Source organism: Bos javanicus, chromosome 6 (assembly GCF_032452875.1).
Source record: "Bos javanicus breed banteng chromosome 6, ARS-OSU_banteng_1.0, whole genome shotgun sequence".
NCBI lineage: Eukaryota > Metazoa > Chordata > Mammalia > Artiodactyla > Bovidae > Bos > Bos javanicus.
The window spans coordinates 46,322,413-46,338,858 of NC_083873.1; the positions used below are offsets into that span (position 1 = coordinate 46,322,413).

General features: G+C 37.1%; 1 protein-coding gene across 3 annotated transcripts in view; it reads left to right on the plus strand.

Moving 5' to 3' along the window:
• TBC1D19 (TBC1 domain family member 19) overlaps positions 1-16,446 on the plus strand; it is a 159,653-nt gene that overhangs the window by 22,768 nt on the left and 120,439 nt on the right. For 2 of the 3 annotated variants that reach the window (XM_061419855.1, XM_061419856.1), the window contains exon 1: positions 16,007-16,088. Coding sequence is in view for 1 of the 3 variants with exons in the window: in XM_061419854.1 (XP_061275838.1) it covers positions 5,786-5,858; positions 6,813-6,858; positions 16,013-16,088 (195 nt within the window). In the remaining 2 variants the exon portion in view is untranslated. Of the gene's footprint in view, positions 1-5,785; positions 5,859-6,812; positions 6,859-16,006; positions 16,089-16,446 lie in introns of those variants that run through there. The other variant, XM_061419854.1, reaches the window with a different exon arrangement.

The window sequence follows — 16,446 nt, forward strand, 5'->3', positions numbered from 1 at the left end:
CCTAAGTAATCTTTAGTGCAATGTGTTCACTGAAAACACGTTTATGAAGTACTTCTGTGTGATAAGCATTATGTTGGTTCAGAGATGAAAGACTTATGCTCTAGAAGCCTAGTGCAGTGGTTCTCAAAGTATAGTCTGTGGACCCCTGGTGGGTCCTAAGACCCCTTCAGGTCAAAACTATTTTGTATAATACAAAGGCCTTTTAAAAAAATATTCATTGTGCTGACATTTACACTGATGCTACAAAAGCAATGGTGATGAGTTTAAATCGGGGAACTAGTACCGAACTCTACTAGTAGTCACTGTATTTTTCACCAACACACAGTTTTAAAACATAACCTAAGTGTTTAAGTGTTCTTGATCAACAGTAAACAAGTATAAATTTTATTACGTCTCATTTCTTGAATACTAATTTTTAAATAATCTGTTTGCTGAAATGGAAATTATGAGTAAGACACTACTGCTGTGTATTGCAATAAGATGGTTATCTAGAGGAAGACCACTCCAGTGATTAACTAAATTACAAACTGGATTGCCTTTTTTTAAAAAATGAAACATCTTTACTTGTAAGCGTGAACTGTTGACAAACTGTTATTCACACTTGAATATTTGGCAGATATTTTCTCTAAAATGAGCAAAGTGAGCCTATCACTTCAAGGAAAACTGTTATATATTGCCAATTATAAAATTCAGGCTTTACATAAAAATTGGATTCTGGAAAACTTGTTTTCATCAGTGTGAATTTGATGGCTTCCTAATACTTAAATACTTTTCTGATGATATTGATGGTGATATTAACAAATGTTACTTTTTGATATTGTTTAATGAAATATGTCCACCACATATTGTTAATATGTTTGAAATGATTGATATGTAATGTTACAAAATCATGTATAAGTAGAAGATTGATTCAAAGTGCAAGGCAGATCGATACATGTTTTTCCAATAAAGTGTGAAAGTATAAGTTCATGAAATTATAAGTTCATTCAAATTCCACATTTCAGCTAATCTTTAGGAAACTACTAGTTGTCAAATTTAGTATACTATCAAAGGAGAATATCCACAATATCTGAAAAGGATATTAAAATATCATTTTCCAGTTGCCTGTGTGACACTGATTTTCGCATATGTTAGTCAGAACAACACATGCCACAGATGGAATATTACAGCGGGGTGAAGAGCCCAGTTGTCTTCTACTGTCCAAACATCAAAGATATTTGCATTTGCACTGTAAAACAGGGCCTCTTTTTCTCACTAATTTTGTTTCTTAAAATATAGTTCTTTTAAATAAAAATATCTTGGTTAATATATAATAGATTTATATTTATTACTTTAAAATGAATTGACAAATATTTTTATTATGATAAACATAAAATTTGCCATTTTAACCATTTTTAAGTGTACAGTTCAGTGACATTAAGTACATTCATATTTTTTGTGAATTCACATTCACATTTTGTGCAACCATTATCACCATCCATCTCCAGAACTTTTTCATCATCCCATACTGAAACTCAATACTCATTAAACACTAACTTCCCATTGCTCCTTCTTCACAGTCCCTGGCTATTAGCATTCTACTTTCTGTCTCTATGAATTTGACTATTCTAGTACCTCATATAAGTGGCGTCATACAGCATTTGTCTTTTTGTGACTGGCTTATTTTGCTTAGCATAATGTCCTCAAGGTTTGTCCATGTTGTAGATGTGCCAGAATTGTCTTCTTTTTTAAGGCTGAATAGTATTCCATTGTGTGTACATACAACATTTTCTTTATCCATTCATTTATCTTTGACCCTTGGGTTGCATCCATATATTAACTATTATAAATAATGCTGCGATGAGCATGAGTGTACAAGTAGCTGTAAAAGTCCCTGTTTTCAGTTCTGTTGAGTATGTATGTAGAATTGGAATTGCTGGACCATACAGAAATTCAATTTTTTATTTTTTGAGGAGTTAATTTCTAGTACTATAAATATCAGTAGATATAATCCACATTAACAGAAGTACTCTTGAGTCTTCAATGATTTTTAAGAATGAGGGTCCTGAGACTTAAAAGTTTGAGAATAAGTGGTGTAGTGGAATGAGTGAAATAGAGAGGTAAATTAGGAAGTTACTACAGTAGAAGACAAGTTGGACTAGACTTTGCTTAGAGAAAATGACCAGAGTGGTAAGGAGAATATGTCAAATGAAGAGAACTTGGAGAACCTGAAAATGTATGTGACCTTGAGAACTTTCTGGGAAGATACAATAGCTAACTTTGAGTATTTGAAGATCTCTCACAGAAAAGGGATTTGGCATATTTTCTGTGAACTTGGAGTAAGGTGGAGCAGAGGGGAAGACATGATAGTAGCAGATGTTAAGGGGAATCTATTTTAGTTCATAATAAGGATTTTCTAACAGAATAGTTCCAAGGTAGAATTGACTAAAGGTAGGGAAAGCTAGCATAGAGTTTCAAACTGAGAGTTTCTAAGCTAAAAAAGCTCCTTGGAGAGGGGAGGTGAATCTGTCATTAAATGGTTAGTTGGCCTAGAAGAACTCTATAATCCCTTCTGATGCTGAAGTTCCATGATTCGGATTAACATGTTCCTCTGTCATTTGTATGACCTGTAAGTTGACAGTTGGATTCAGGGGTTTTGATCAGACTCAGGTGCCATCTCAGTGACCACAGCTGTTGGCACTGGAGTCCTCTTTCATTGAGAAGCACATAATGGCTGGTTGTTTTTTTGCAAAGTTAATAGCTATTTCTCCTCAATGCCTATAATTGATTAGACATTGCAAAATGATGGTATTCTAATTATATCATACCTGTTTTAGTTATTCTAGCTGGAGTATTTTATAAAGAGACATTTCTCCATATCTATTATTTGGTTACCAAATGATATAGTTTCTGTAGGGCTTCCCTGGTGGCTCAGTGGTAAAGAATTCCCCTGCCATGCAGGAGTCACGAGTTTGATCCCTGGGTGGGAAGATCCTCTGGAGAAGGAAATGGCAATCTACTCCAGTATTCTTGCCTGGGAAGTTCCACGGACAGAGGAGCCTGGCGGGCTACAGTTCATGGGGTCACAAAAGAGTCAGATACAATTTAGTGACTAAACAATAGTTCCTGTAGGAAAGTCGGGCTAGATAGATGCCTTTTCATTTATTAATCAGTTTTCAAGGTAGTAAGTTGGTTCCTTGTCATCTTCAATTTTCATTACTCTATCAAGTTTTTCTTCTTAGAAAGGGAGAAGAGACTTGTCTGGTCAGTTTCAAGTATTCATAGGTGTGAGGCTGCTCCAGTGTCTTTAGACCTCGTCTGCTGTCTTGGATTAGAGAACAACCCTCCCAGTGTCAGCTCCTGTTCTCAAATTAGCTCTTCATATGTTCCGGTGAATACTTGCTGGCAATTTTGGGGTCTTCCTCTTTTCATATTCATCAACAACCCCTCTGCTCTTTCCTTTTATAGTTGCTAACACCATACAAGTCTTGTGGTTGTTGGTTTGTCCCCAACTGCTTGTATTTTAGGTTTGTGGGGAATATGTTATTACCAAGTTTGGTTGTGAGTGTTTTCCATGGGATTTTGGTTTTGTTGTCTAGTTGCTTGGTTTCAGTGTGGAGATCATGGAGATTAAAACAAAAAAGTCTCCCTACTACCAATGTCATCTTCCCAGAGAGATGTTAAAATCTTGGAAGAATTAGAGTAGAATTGAGAATAACTGAAATTTCTGACTTGGTGAATGGTAATTTTCATGGATGAGTATTAAAAATAGGAGAGAAGGAGAAAGGTAGTGAATGGAATATAAGATCAGTTTTTGATTTCTTAATTAGAAATGTTTGTGAGATATGGTAAGAGAAATGCTTTCTTAAGACATAAAGTGAGTAAAAGTGAAAGTCGCTCAGTCGTGTCCGACTCTTTGTGACCCCATACAGTCCATGGGATTCTCCAGGCCAGAATACTGGAGTGGGTAGCCTTTCCCTTCTCCAGGGGATCTTCCCAACCCAGGGATCGAACCCAGGTCTCCTGTATTGCAGGTGGATTCTTTACCAGCTGAGCCACAAGGGAGGCCCTTCTTAAGACATATGTCTCTAGAATTTGATAGAGCTAGGTGATGAAATATCAACACTTCAAAGGTAATTGAGGCCATTATAAGTTGAAGAAATTATTATTTTGGTAAAAATTACAGTGTGAAAAACCAGTAGAATAGAAAGCCTTCAACTGAAGATGAAAGAGACACTAATAAGCATTTGTGAGTGGGTCAGATCAGATCAGTCGCTCAGTCGTGTCCGACTCTCTGCGACCCCATGAATCGCAGCACACCAGGCCTCCCTGTCCATCACCAACTCCCGGAGTTCACTCAGACTCACGTCCATCGAGTCAGTGATGCCATCCAGCCATCTCATCCTCTGTCGTCCCCTTCTCCTCTTGCCCCCAGTCCCTCCCAGCATCAGAGTCTTTTCCAATGAGTCAACTCTTCGCATGAGGTGGCCAAAGTACTGGAGTTTCAGCTTTAGCATCATTCCTTCCAAAGAAATCCCAGGGCTGATCTCCTTCAGAATGGACTGGTTGGATCTCCTTGCAGTCCAATGGACTCTCAAGAGTTTTCTCCAACACCACAGTTCAAAAGCATCAATTCTTTGGCGCTCAGCCTTCTTCACAGTCCAACTCTCACATCCATACATGACCACAGGAAAAACCATAGCCTTGACTAGACGGACCTTTGTTGGCAAAGTAATGTCTCTGCTTTTGAATATGCTATCTAGGTTGGTCATAACTTTCCTTCCAAGGAGTAAGTGTCTTTTAATTTCATGGCTGCAGTCACCATCTGCACTGATTTTGGAGCCCCAAAAATAAAGTCTGACACTGTTTCCACTGTTTCCCCATCTAGTTCCCAAGAAGTGATGGGACTGGATGCCATGATCTTCGTTTTCTGAATGTTGAGCTTTAAGCCAACTTTTTCACTCTCCACTTTCACCTTCATCAAGAAGCTCTTTAGTTCTTCTTCACTTACTGCCATAAGGGTGGTGTCATCTGCATATCTGAGGCTATTGATATTTCTCCCGGCAATCTTGAGTGGGTAGTTTTATGTATTTTCCATAAATATGTACAACAAATGCAGGTTTACAGAGCAGCAGTCCAAAGGGAATGACACTCTTCAAAGCTCCAGTTATATGGATGCATCAGGATTTTTGGCTATTAGGTGCATGTAGATGCCATAGATATTAAGTATAAAGAGAATGAATTTATAAAGTATTTTTCCTATTAGAAAAATAGATGTTAAATATTCATAAAAATGAAAGTCTTAGATGGAGATGTTAACTATTCATTAGCTACAAGGTTTAATATTTTAAGTAGATTCTAGTGTCCTATCACAGATCTTCTGTTTTAAAAGTATATGAGTATTCTGTCTTACGAGCTGTTCCAGATGCTCAGGAGCTCTGATCTCAAAGGGGGTGTTTTAAATGGTAGTATGCATATATGGCTCCCCTGGTGGCTTAGATGCTAACAATCTGTCTGCAATATGGGAGACTCAGGTTCTATCCCTGGTTTGGGAAGATCCCCTGGAGAAGGAAATAGCAACCCACTCCAGTATTCTTGCTTGGAGAATCCTATGGAGCCTGGTGAGGTACAGTCCATGGGGTCTCAAAGAGTTGGACACAACTGAGCAACTAACACACACACACACACACACACACACACACACACACACATTTGGACATTCCTTTTTAAACATCTCGTTAGCATTAAGTATCACCCCAAATGACTACTTTTGACCTGTCTTTTTGTTTCTTCTTTCTAAAATCAGGCCAGTCTTCAGAGACCTGAGATTAAACTTGAATCACTAAAAGAAGATATTAAGGAATTCTTTAAAATATCAGGTTTGTAAGTTGCTTTTTATTTTTCTTTCTCTAATTCTTTAAAGCAAAATAAGGAAAGACTTTATTTTGAGGGGATATTGTATCAGCAGTTAGTTACTTGTAAAAATTGTGGAAGAGTGGTAGGGTAGGTTTTTATCTGCAGTGAATTAGAACTTTCAGACATTTCTGCAGAAATTCAGGAACACTGGTAATAACTGCTTTACGTTGATCAGTTTTAAATAGTGTTTACCTTCCTGGTCAAAATACATCCTGAATGTATTAAAATCTCCTTGGTTAACTATCTTGTCTTTTACCTTTCATCTGTGACTTTTTTCTTTCTCTGCTTCTTTTCTCTCTTTTCTACCCTTCAAAGAAAACAGAAGAAGATCTCAGCTTTTAGAGCAAGCTGTTAAGCTTTTGCACTTGGGAGCTGAGATATTAAGTGGTTTACTTACCCAAATAAGTTGATCAGAAATAATAGTTAGTAGCCAAGTGAACTGATCTGACTGGTAGTGCCTCATAATAGTCTGCTTCTCTTGTTTAGGAATTTACTGACTAGGTAATTGTCATGAATTACTTGTGATCTTTGTCAAGTGCCTGGCTGTTTCTCGCCCTTCCGTTGGCATGTTCCTCATAGCACTGACAGTACAACTGCCAAAGATTTTGGCATTTGTTGAGTTCCTTAACAATGGAAGAAGGAAATATTCTTCTCATCTTAAGAAAATGACACCATAGTTTTACTTACAAAGTAATGAATCATGTTGACGACTTTGTATTCAGTGTTAGCCAAGGGAATATTGGTAAATATATAAGAAATAATTCTTTAGAATAACACTTTACATTAGCAATTGGCAGTTGATAAAGTTCTTTCACAGTAAATATGATGTTAAAGTTTTTGTGAAATAAATTTAATTTTAATGTATGTTTACTTAAAAAACTAATATGTTTATATATGTTTTCCTTTTTTTAAAACAGGTTGGGAGAAAAAACTTCAGAATGCTGTGTATAGTGAACTGAGTGTGTGAGTTTTTCCTCCCTATTTTGAGATACTCTTATTACATTTAGCTATATTTGCTTTGTAAGTAATGAATATAGTTTTACTATGTGTACTCATTGTTATTATTTCTTATTAGCATTTATATAGCATTTCAAGTGAGTTTCACTTACAATTTCAATTGTAGTCTTCCTGAGAATTAATACGTGGGGGTTTTTACTGACCAAATGTTTTATATTAACAATTCATTAATCCAGTGTAATTAGGGAATATGATATTTCTCAAAAGTTAGTATTCCAGAGAATTTAAGCTTACCAGTGTTCTCTTTATTGTTGCCATATTGGACATTATCCTTTTTCTGTCTTTATATACTGACCATTTTAAACACAACTAACTCTTTTTTGAAATATTCATTATTAAGAATATTACTGCTTTTATTTATCTGAATTTGTTCTCCGAGTTTGCTGAAGTGTGTAGAACTATTTTTCATTACAAGACTTATGGATCCCAAATGTTAACCTTTGTAGTTTACTTAATGTTCCATTATTCATCAATTATTTATTGCTAGCACTATAGTGGGCACTGGGGATATAGCATAGAACAGTGAACAGTTTCTGCCCTCATGAGGTTTATGATCTAACTGAGTTCTTAAGTCTTTTTTTCCCTGCTATCAGTGTATCTGTATCCGTAACCTCTCTAGTTTCTCACACTCCTGTTTCCAATTTGCTCCTTCTAATCTGCTGTTACTTGGAAAAGGAAATAACCTGGTTTACCAGAATTGTTTCTAAAACAAAGAGATGAATGCTTGTGGATTTGTGCTTAGACACAGGTTTTTAAAATTAGTTATTTGCTTCTTTGCTTATTGCTATCTTTTGAGCTGGTTTTTGAGCTCTTAAACTCATAAAGTGCCATCTATTAAGTAAAGCTGATTGTGATTATACCTTTGGTTCTAGTCACTAAAGGAAAAGGTATTTATCATGACAAGTAAGGTTTTAAAACTCCCCAAATGTAGTAGAGATACCATGAGTTGATTAAACTAATATGGACATGGTGATTTGCCTGTCTATTAAGCTTGTAACTTCAGTGTCTTTGTCTCTGATACTGGCAGAATAATAGCATCTGTTGTGTATAATTCCAGATATTAGATTCTCATCTCAGTAGATACTACTGATGATTGCTATTTTTGTGGCATAATGCATTCCTGAAAATTGTTCTGTGAGATAGAGTGCCTTTTTACTTGATGGCATGGACAATATTTCATTCATTGTAATATCCTTAATATCCTATATAATAGACATTAAATAAGTATTTTATAAATATTGAATAACTTGTTGGGATATTTGAAAGAGTTCAGTAAAACTGCCTGTTTTCCTCACTTGGGTTCTGAACAAATAAAGAAAATAAAATATAAAGGCAAATGGGAAATCAAAACTATACTTTTACTTGTGATAAAGATTGGGTAGGAGGACATAGCTTAGGGCAAGAGCAAAATAAACTCTTTAGCTGAACTGCAGACTCAGACTTAACCTTCTACTTAAATAACATTGTGAGCATATTCAGTTTCTTCTTCCAAAATTTAAAAGTTGGAGAGGGCATTTATGCTCTTCTGGGGTATAGTGAGTAAAGCCCTGGAAAGAGGTCAAGTATGTTACAGGGAGGCAGTTCGTTTTATATGAAAGGGCACATCTGGAGTTGGGGAAGAAGTGTTTCCTCATGCAAATCAGAAAAGTAAGTGGACTTAGCGTATTCTGGTCCATTTTTCATGGGTAGAAACCATTAGATGCATAGGTAAATAAAGCAAAACTAAGATAGAAATATCGATTAATATAAATGATTGGAACTGAAAAAAAAATGCACATACTCTCATTCCTAATAGAAATGTGGCCATGTGAGCTGTATACATCATACCTGGAATTTGCTCATGTCATACTTATTTTAGTAATCATTCCAAAGATTTTAGTCAGATTTTTATTTAACAAGTATAGCAGAAAAATTTCTACAGTCTTTTATTACATGAAACATAACACTAGCCCAGGTTAGCTCTTTCCACTTCAAAATTGCATACCTTATCTATTATTGTGCTAAAAACTATTTAATATTATATCAGTGATAATTTACATTGATTGGATGTTTATGTCCAGCACTGTGGTAATAAGCACTTTATAGGCATTGTCTATATTAGGTAGTCTTTATAACACCCTACAAAGTAGATTTTATTATTCTAATTATTTTACAGAAGAGAAAACTGAGTCTAAGATCACTTAAGTAACTTGCTGAAAATCATGTAGCTAGTAAATGGCAGCGCTGGGATTTCACCTCTAGTGAAACATATTCTAAAGCCATACTTTTTACTACTTCTCACATATACTTGCATCTTGTTTTTTACCTAGATTAAAAATGTTCTAAAACAAGAATTATGTCTTACATTTCTTTGAGTATCTCCTATAGCATCAAATAAATGACATGGAGTCAGCAAGTAGTCATTGAGCCACCCCTAGGGCTAGCACACAATAAATATCTTTTTGAATTGAGAAAAGTTAGTGAAACTATTAATCCTAAATATTTACTGTAAATATTTAAGAAAGTCTTTACTTTGAAAATGTACCCATTTCTTTGTCTCCTAGTCTTTATTGTATTTTATGTAGAGCAGTTTGGAGAAGGAAATGGCAACCCACTCTAGTATTCTTGCCTGGAGAATCTCATGGACCAGAGGACCCAGGGGGGCCTATAGTCCATGAGGTTGCAAAGAGTTGGACATGACTGAAGAGACTGAGCATGCATATAAAGAATTAGAAGATATATTATTTTCCTTATGGAATACAAATTAAAAGAATATATAAACCTTTTTAACCTTTCATATACGTATATGTTATAAAAACAGATACCACAATTTGCTGTTATAGTATATATATGCAAGTGTCTACCATATTTTGGAGACATATAAATGTTTAATGATAGTGGGCCTCAAAACAGACAGATTTTTAGATTAATGAGTACCTTACACTAGATCACCAGACTAGGTCAGTCTTTTATAGACATGCACAGTGTTCTCTAAGAGAGTCCTCAGGTAGTAGACCTGGGCATCTCTAAAATCTCCTAATCATAGTTCTTCTTGCCCTCTTAGTCGTAAATGTTACACATAACAATTGTTATGTTCAGAGCTAGGTGCTGGCATAATGCACAAGTAAGTAGATAGTGTTTGCTTTTAATGGAGCTTACATCCCAGTGGGGCACAGAGACTTTACAGACGCAATTACAGTAGAATATAGTAAGTGCTATAAAAGGGTAAGTACAAGCAGTACATAGGGCAGGTGCGTAACTCAGACTGGAGGTGTCATGATGACTTGTCACAGGAAATAATATTCAGACTGAGATCAGAAAGCAAAGCTACAGTTAGGGGAAGGAATAGAGAAGAAAAATGCTTTGGGCACAAGGGAACAACAGGTACAGATGTTTCACACATGCATATGTGTTTAGTCGTGTCCAACTCTTTTGTAAACCTGAGGACTGTAGCCTTCCAGGCCCCTCTGTCCTTGGGATTTCCCAGGTGAGAATATTGGAGCAGGTTGCCATTTCCTCCTCCAGGGGATCTTCCCAGCCCAGGGATTGAACCCAGATCTCTTGCATCTCCTGTACTGGCAGGTGGATTCTTTACACTGGCGCCACCTGGGAAGCCCACAGACGTTTAGAGGTGGAAAAGAATGTTATATATTGGAAGAATAAAAATTGTACGGCTGGATGGTAGAGGGCAAAGGGCCATAGGAAAGAATGAAGCTGGATCTGTAGGCAGGCTTGTGCCTGTTACTCAAGGATTTGTAGACTAGATCCTAAAAGCATTTGGATACCATTTTAGGATTTAGTAGTGATATGATCACATTTGCATTTTAGTTATTTAGAAATGTGCATATGTGCATGCTCAGTTGTGTCTGACTCTTTGTGACCCCATGGACTGTAGCCTGCCTGGCTCCTCTATCCAAGGGATTCTCAAGGCAAGAATACTGGAGTACATTGCCATTTCCTTCTCCAGGAGATCTTCCTGACCCAGGGACTGAACCCACATCTCCTGCATTGTTGGCAGATTCTTTACCATCTGAGCCACCTGGGAAGCCCATTCAATAATGTACTCGGTATCTAGTATGTGCCAGGTCTTATGCTAGACACTGGAAATACAATCACTGGTGAATAAGAACACACTACTCCTGACAAACAGCCAGGCAAATTGACAAATAGGTTGAAGATAGTGTAGATGCAGGGGAGACTGCTTATGAATATGTCAGATGAATGCAAGCAAGTAATGTCATTGCCCAAATCAGTGTCAGTGAAGTAGTAAAAGATGGGTGGTATTTAGAGGGATTTGGAGAGACAGGAAGAGGGAGGAGTAAAGAGTGACATGCAGTTTCTGTATTGTTCCTATCTGCTGATCCTCATTTCTTTGTATTCATTCAGTTCAGTTCAGTCACTCAGTCGTGTCCGACTCTTTGCGACCCCATGAATCGCAGCACGCCAGGACTCCCTGTCCATCACCGACTCCCGGAGCTCACTCAGACTCACATCCATCGAGTCAGTGATGCCATCCAGCCATCTCATCCTCTGTCGTCCCTTTCTCCTCTTGCCCCCAATCCCTCCCAGCATCAGAGACTTTTCCAATGAGTCAACTCTTCGCATGAGGTGGCCAAAGTACTGGAGTTTCAGCTTTAGCATCATTCCTTCCCAAGAAATCCCAGGGCTGATCTCCTTCAGAATGGACTGGTTGGATCTCCTTGCAGTCCAAGGGACTCTCAAGAGTCTTCTCCAACACCACAGTTCAAAAGCATCAATTCTTCGGTGCTCAGCTTTCTTCACAGTCCAACTCTCACATCCATACATGACCACAGGAAAAACCATAGCCTTGACTAGACGGACCTTTGTTGGCAAAGTAATGTCTCTGCTTTTGAATATGCTATCTAGGTTGGTCATAACTTTCCTTCCAGGGAGTAAGTGTCTTTTAATTTCATGGCTGCAGTCACCATCTGCACCGATTTTGGAGCCCCCAAAAATAAAGTCTGACACTGTTTCCACTGTTTCCCCATCTATTTCCCATGAAGTGATGGGACTGGATGCCATGATCTTCGTTTTCTGAATGTTGAGTTTTAAGCCAACTTTTTCACTCTCCAGTTTCACTTTCATCAAGAGGCTTTTGAGTTCCTCTTCACTTTCTGCCATAAGGGTGGTGTCATCTGCATATCTGAGGTTATTGATATTTCTCCCAGCAATCTTGATTCCAGCTTGTGCTTATTCCAGTCCAGCGTTTCTCATGATGTACTCTGCATATAAGTTAAATAAGCAGAGTGACAATATACAGCCTTGACGTACTCCTTTTCCTATTTGGAACTAGTCTGTTGTTCCATGTCCAGTTCTAACTGTTGCTTCCTGACCTGCATACAGATTTCTCAAGAGGCAGGTCAGGTGGTCTGGTATTCCCATCTCTTTCAGAATTTTCCACAGTTTCTTGTGATCTACACAGTCAAAGGCTTTGGCATAGTCAATAAAGCAGAAGTAGATGTTTTTCTGGAACTCTCGTGCTTTTTCCATGATCCAGCGGATGTTGGCAATTTGATCTCTGGTTACTCTGCCTTTTGTAAAACCAGCTTGAACATCTCGAAGTTCACGGTTCACATATTGCTAAAGCCTGGCTTGGAGAATTTTGAGCATTACTTTACTAGCGTGTGAGATGAGTGCAATTGTGCGGTAGTTTGAGCATTCTTTGGCATTGTCTTTCTTTGGGATTGGAATGAAAACTGACCTTTTCCAGTCCTGTGGCCACTGCTGAGTTTTCCAAATTTCCTGGCATATTGAGTGCAGCACTTTCACAGCATCATCTTCCAGGATTTGAAATAGCTCAACTGGAATTCCATCACCTCCACTAGCTTTGTTCATAGTGATGCTTTCTAAGGCCCACTTGACTTCACATTCCAGGATATCTGGCTCTAGGTCAGTGATCACACCATCGTGATTATCTAGGTCGTGAAGATCTTTTTTGTACAGTTCTTCTGTGTATTCCTGCCACCTCTTCTTAATATCTTCTGCTTCTGTTAGGTCCATACCATTTCTGTCCTTTATCGAGCCCATCTTTGCATGAAATGTTCCCTTGGTATCTCTAATTTTCTTGAAGAGATCTCTAGTCTTTCCCATTCTGTTGTTTTCCTCTGTTTCTTTGCATTGATCACTGAGGAAGGCTTTCTTATCTCTTCTTGCTATTCTTTGGAACTCTGCATTCAGATGCTTATATCTTTCCTTTTCTCCTTTGCTTTTAGCTTCTCTTCTTTTCACAGCTATTTGTAAGGCCTCCTCAGAGAGACATTTTGCTTTTTTGCATTTCTTTTCCATGGGGATGGTCTTGATCCCTGTCTCCTGTACAATGTCACGAACCTCCATCCATAGTTCATCAGGCACTCTATCAGATGTAGGCCCTTAAATCTATTTCTCACTTCCACTGTATAATCATAAGGGATTTGATTTAGGTCATACCTGAATGGTCTAGTGGTTTTCCCTACTTTCTTCAATTTCAGTCTGAATTTGGCAATAAGGAGTTCGTGATCTGAGCCACAGTCAGCTCCTGGTCTTGTTTTTGTTCTGTATAGAGCTTCTCCATCTTTGGCTGCAAAGAATATAATCAACCTGATTTCGGTGTTGACCATGAAGACAGAGATTTTAATATATTTTATTTTCTGCTGTATTTCTATAACCTTGAACACTTGGTATATTCTCAATAAATATTTATAACTGAATAAATAGCTTTATTTTCGTTTTAATATGAATAATTTTGGGGTGACCACTTCTTACCTTTTTTTCTGGATAAATTTCATTGAGCTTCAGATCAGATCACATCAGTCGCTCAGTCGTGTCCGACTCTTGGTGACCCCAAAAATTGCAGCATGCCAGGCCTCCCTGTCCATCACTAACTCCTGGAGTTCACTGAGACTCACGTCCATCGAGTCAGCGATGCCATCCAGCCATCTTATCCTCTGTCGTCCCCTTCTCCTCCTGCCCCCAATCCCTCCCAGCATCAGAGTCTTTTCCAATGAGTCAACTCTTCACATGAGGTGGCCAAAGTACTGGAGTTTCAGCTTTAGCGTCATTCCTTCCAAAGAAATCCCAGGGCTGATCTCCTTCAGAATGGACTGGTTGGATCTCCTTGCAGTCCAATGGACTCTCAAGAGTCTTCTCCAACACCACAGTTCAAAAGCATCAATTCTTTGGTGCTCAGCCTTCTTCACAGTCCAACTCTCACATCCATACATGACCACAGGAAAAACCATAGCCTTGACTAGACGAACCTTTGTTGGCAAAGTAATGTCTCTGCTTTTGAACATGCTATCTAGGTTGGTCAAAACTTTCTTTCCAAGGAGTAAGCGTGTTTTAATTTTATGGCTGCAGTCACCATCTGCAGTGATTTTGGAACCCAGAAAAATAAAGTCTGAAATAACCCTTAAAGTAAGAAAGCGTTAGTCAGTCAGTCGTGTCCGACCCTTTGTGACCCCATAGACTACAGCCTGCCAGGCTCTTCTGCCATGGAATTCTCTAGGCAAGAATACTGGGGTGTGTTGCCATGCCCTTCTCCAGGGGATCTTCCCAAACCAGGGTTTGTACCTGGGTCTCCTGCTTTGCAGGCAGGTTCTTTACCATCTGAGCCACCAGGATCTTTTCTAAATAACCTTTAAGATCATCAGTAAATGCCCTCAAGTTTCTAAATTTCCAAGTTTTATTAAATTTAGAAATAATTACTGTTAAAATGGAAGGATTTTAGAATTACATTTCATCATAAAACATATGTATCTTTACAAGTAATATAGTGAGCAGTATAAAATATACTACTTGAGATACTCAGGTATCTAGAAATTACCAGTGTTTTTTGTTTTTTTGTTTTTTGTTTTTTTGGTGAGTGGGGAAAGGTGATTTGTTTAGGTACATGGAATGCAGATTTTAGCAGAAAAAACAATTAGAAACAATCAGTTAGTAAAACTGTCTAAAGTTCCCCTTTAGATGTCCCTGTTTGGATGAGGAATTTCTTGAGAACTCAGTGCATGGTTCTTGATTGTTAGAATATGGTTGTTTTACATGGGTATAATTTCTATGACTAATTTTAATTAGAGGTATAAGTTGTGAAAGAGATTGAAACCTCTAAGGAAATGTTAATTGTTGTGTTTTCCTATTGGCTTCTCTATGATTTTGTATCACTCTGTGCCTCAGTCATTTCATTTCAGCCATCCTGGCTTTTTCTGATCTTTAAACATTCCGCAGTTTCCCACCTCAGAGTTTTGTGCTTGCTATCCTTTTGCTTGGAATGTTGGTTGGCTCCTTTTCACTCATGTCTTGATTCAAACATTAGGTTTCCTAGACACCTTCCTGCCCTTCCAAATCATTTAGACTTTATCCTGCTCTCATTTTCTCATGGCATTTACTACTCTTTTATGTTATTCTATTTATTTGTTTATTTTTTTAATAAATATCGACTATCTTTCTTCACTAGAATATTAGGTACATGAGACTAGGAGACACTGTCTTAATCTTACCATATACCTAGAATGGCTCAAATATGTTGAATAAATGAATCTGTTTTCTTAATAAAAACAATATATTTTGAATATAAAATGTCATGTTACACAGAAAACAGAATTTGACATTAAATTTTAAAAATTTTATTAAGTCTGTGAATTAATATAGTATGTAATATATTGCATGCTAAAGTATGGCTATTACAAAAGAGTATTTATACTATCATTTCAATTCTGTGGAAAAGGAAATTGGGAGAATTGAGAAAAGTTGATATTTTAGTAAGTTAATGGACTTGTTTAGATTTCAGATTTTAAAAATTTCTGTTATAATATTTATATACTAAAATTAACAGTTGTGAAAATTTCATATGAGCACTTACAGAGCTAAATAATTTAAAAGTTACCTCAATCTATGAATTCCACTTTAACTTTTAATGTCATTAAATTGCTAATTTAAAGTTACAATGCTAGCAGGATAAGAATTAAAGTTTTGTTAGGTTATTGTACCTTGTATAAGTACATAGAACTGCTAGCAAATGTTCTGTTTCATATATCATGGACTATAGAGGTAAGTAATTTCTAAGCAAACAAACTGATTAATTATCAAGAGTGGTATATAATATTTAGCTCCCTCTTTCTGTCCTCAGGTTTCCTTTACCTAGTCATCCTGCTGCACCTCCTGAACATCTTAAAGAACCTTTGGTATACATGCGGAAAGCACAGGTTGGCTATTGTTCATTTTAATTTTATTATTCCATACCAAGTTATATAATGCAGAATGAAAGATCCTTATGAACATTAGGACTATATTTATTATATGAAAGACTGGATAAGGACTACTAAAGTGATGCAAATAGTATTTGTATGCTGTTTATATTCGGTAACCAAGGATTACACTTACTTAATTTCTATAGTAATTCTGAAAATACTGAGTAGAAGGGAAAAAAATCATGTACCATACTGGCCTAAGATTTAAAATATGATAAAAGTTTTATGTACCGATTTGTTCCTCAAGTTTTGTGATATTAAAGGAAAGAATAGGGAATGAACTGACTCACTCGTCCCCTAAAATTTTGGCTTT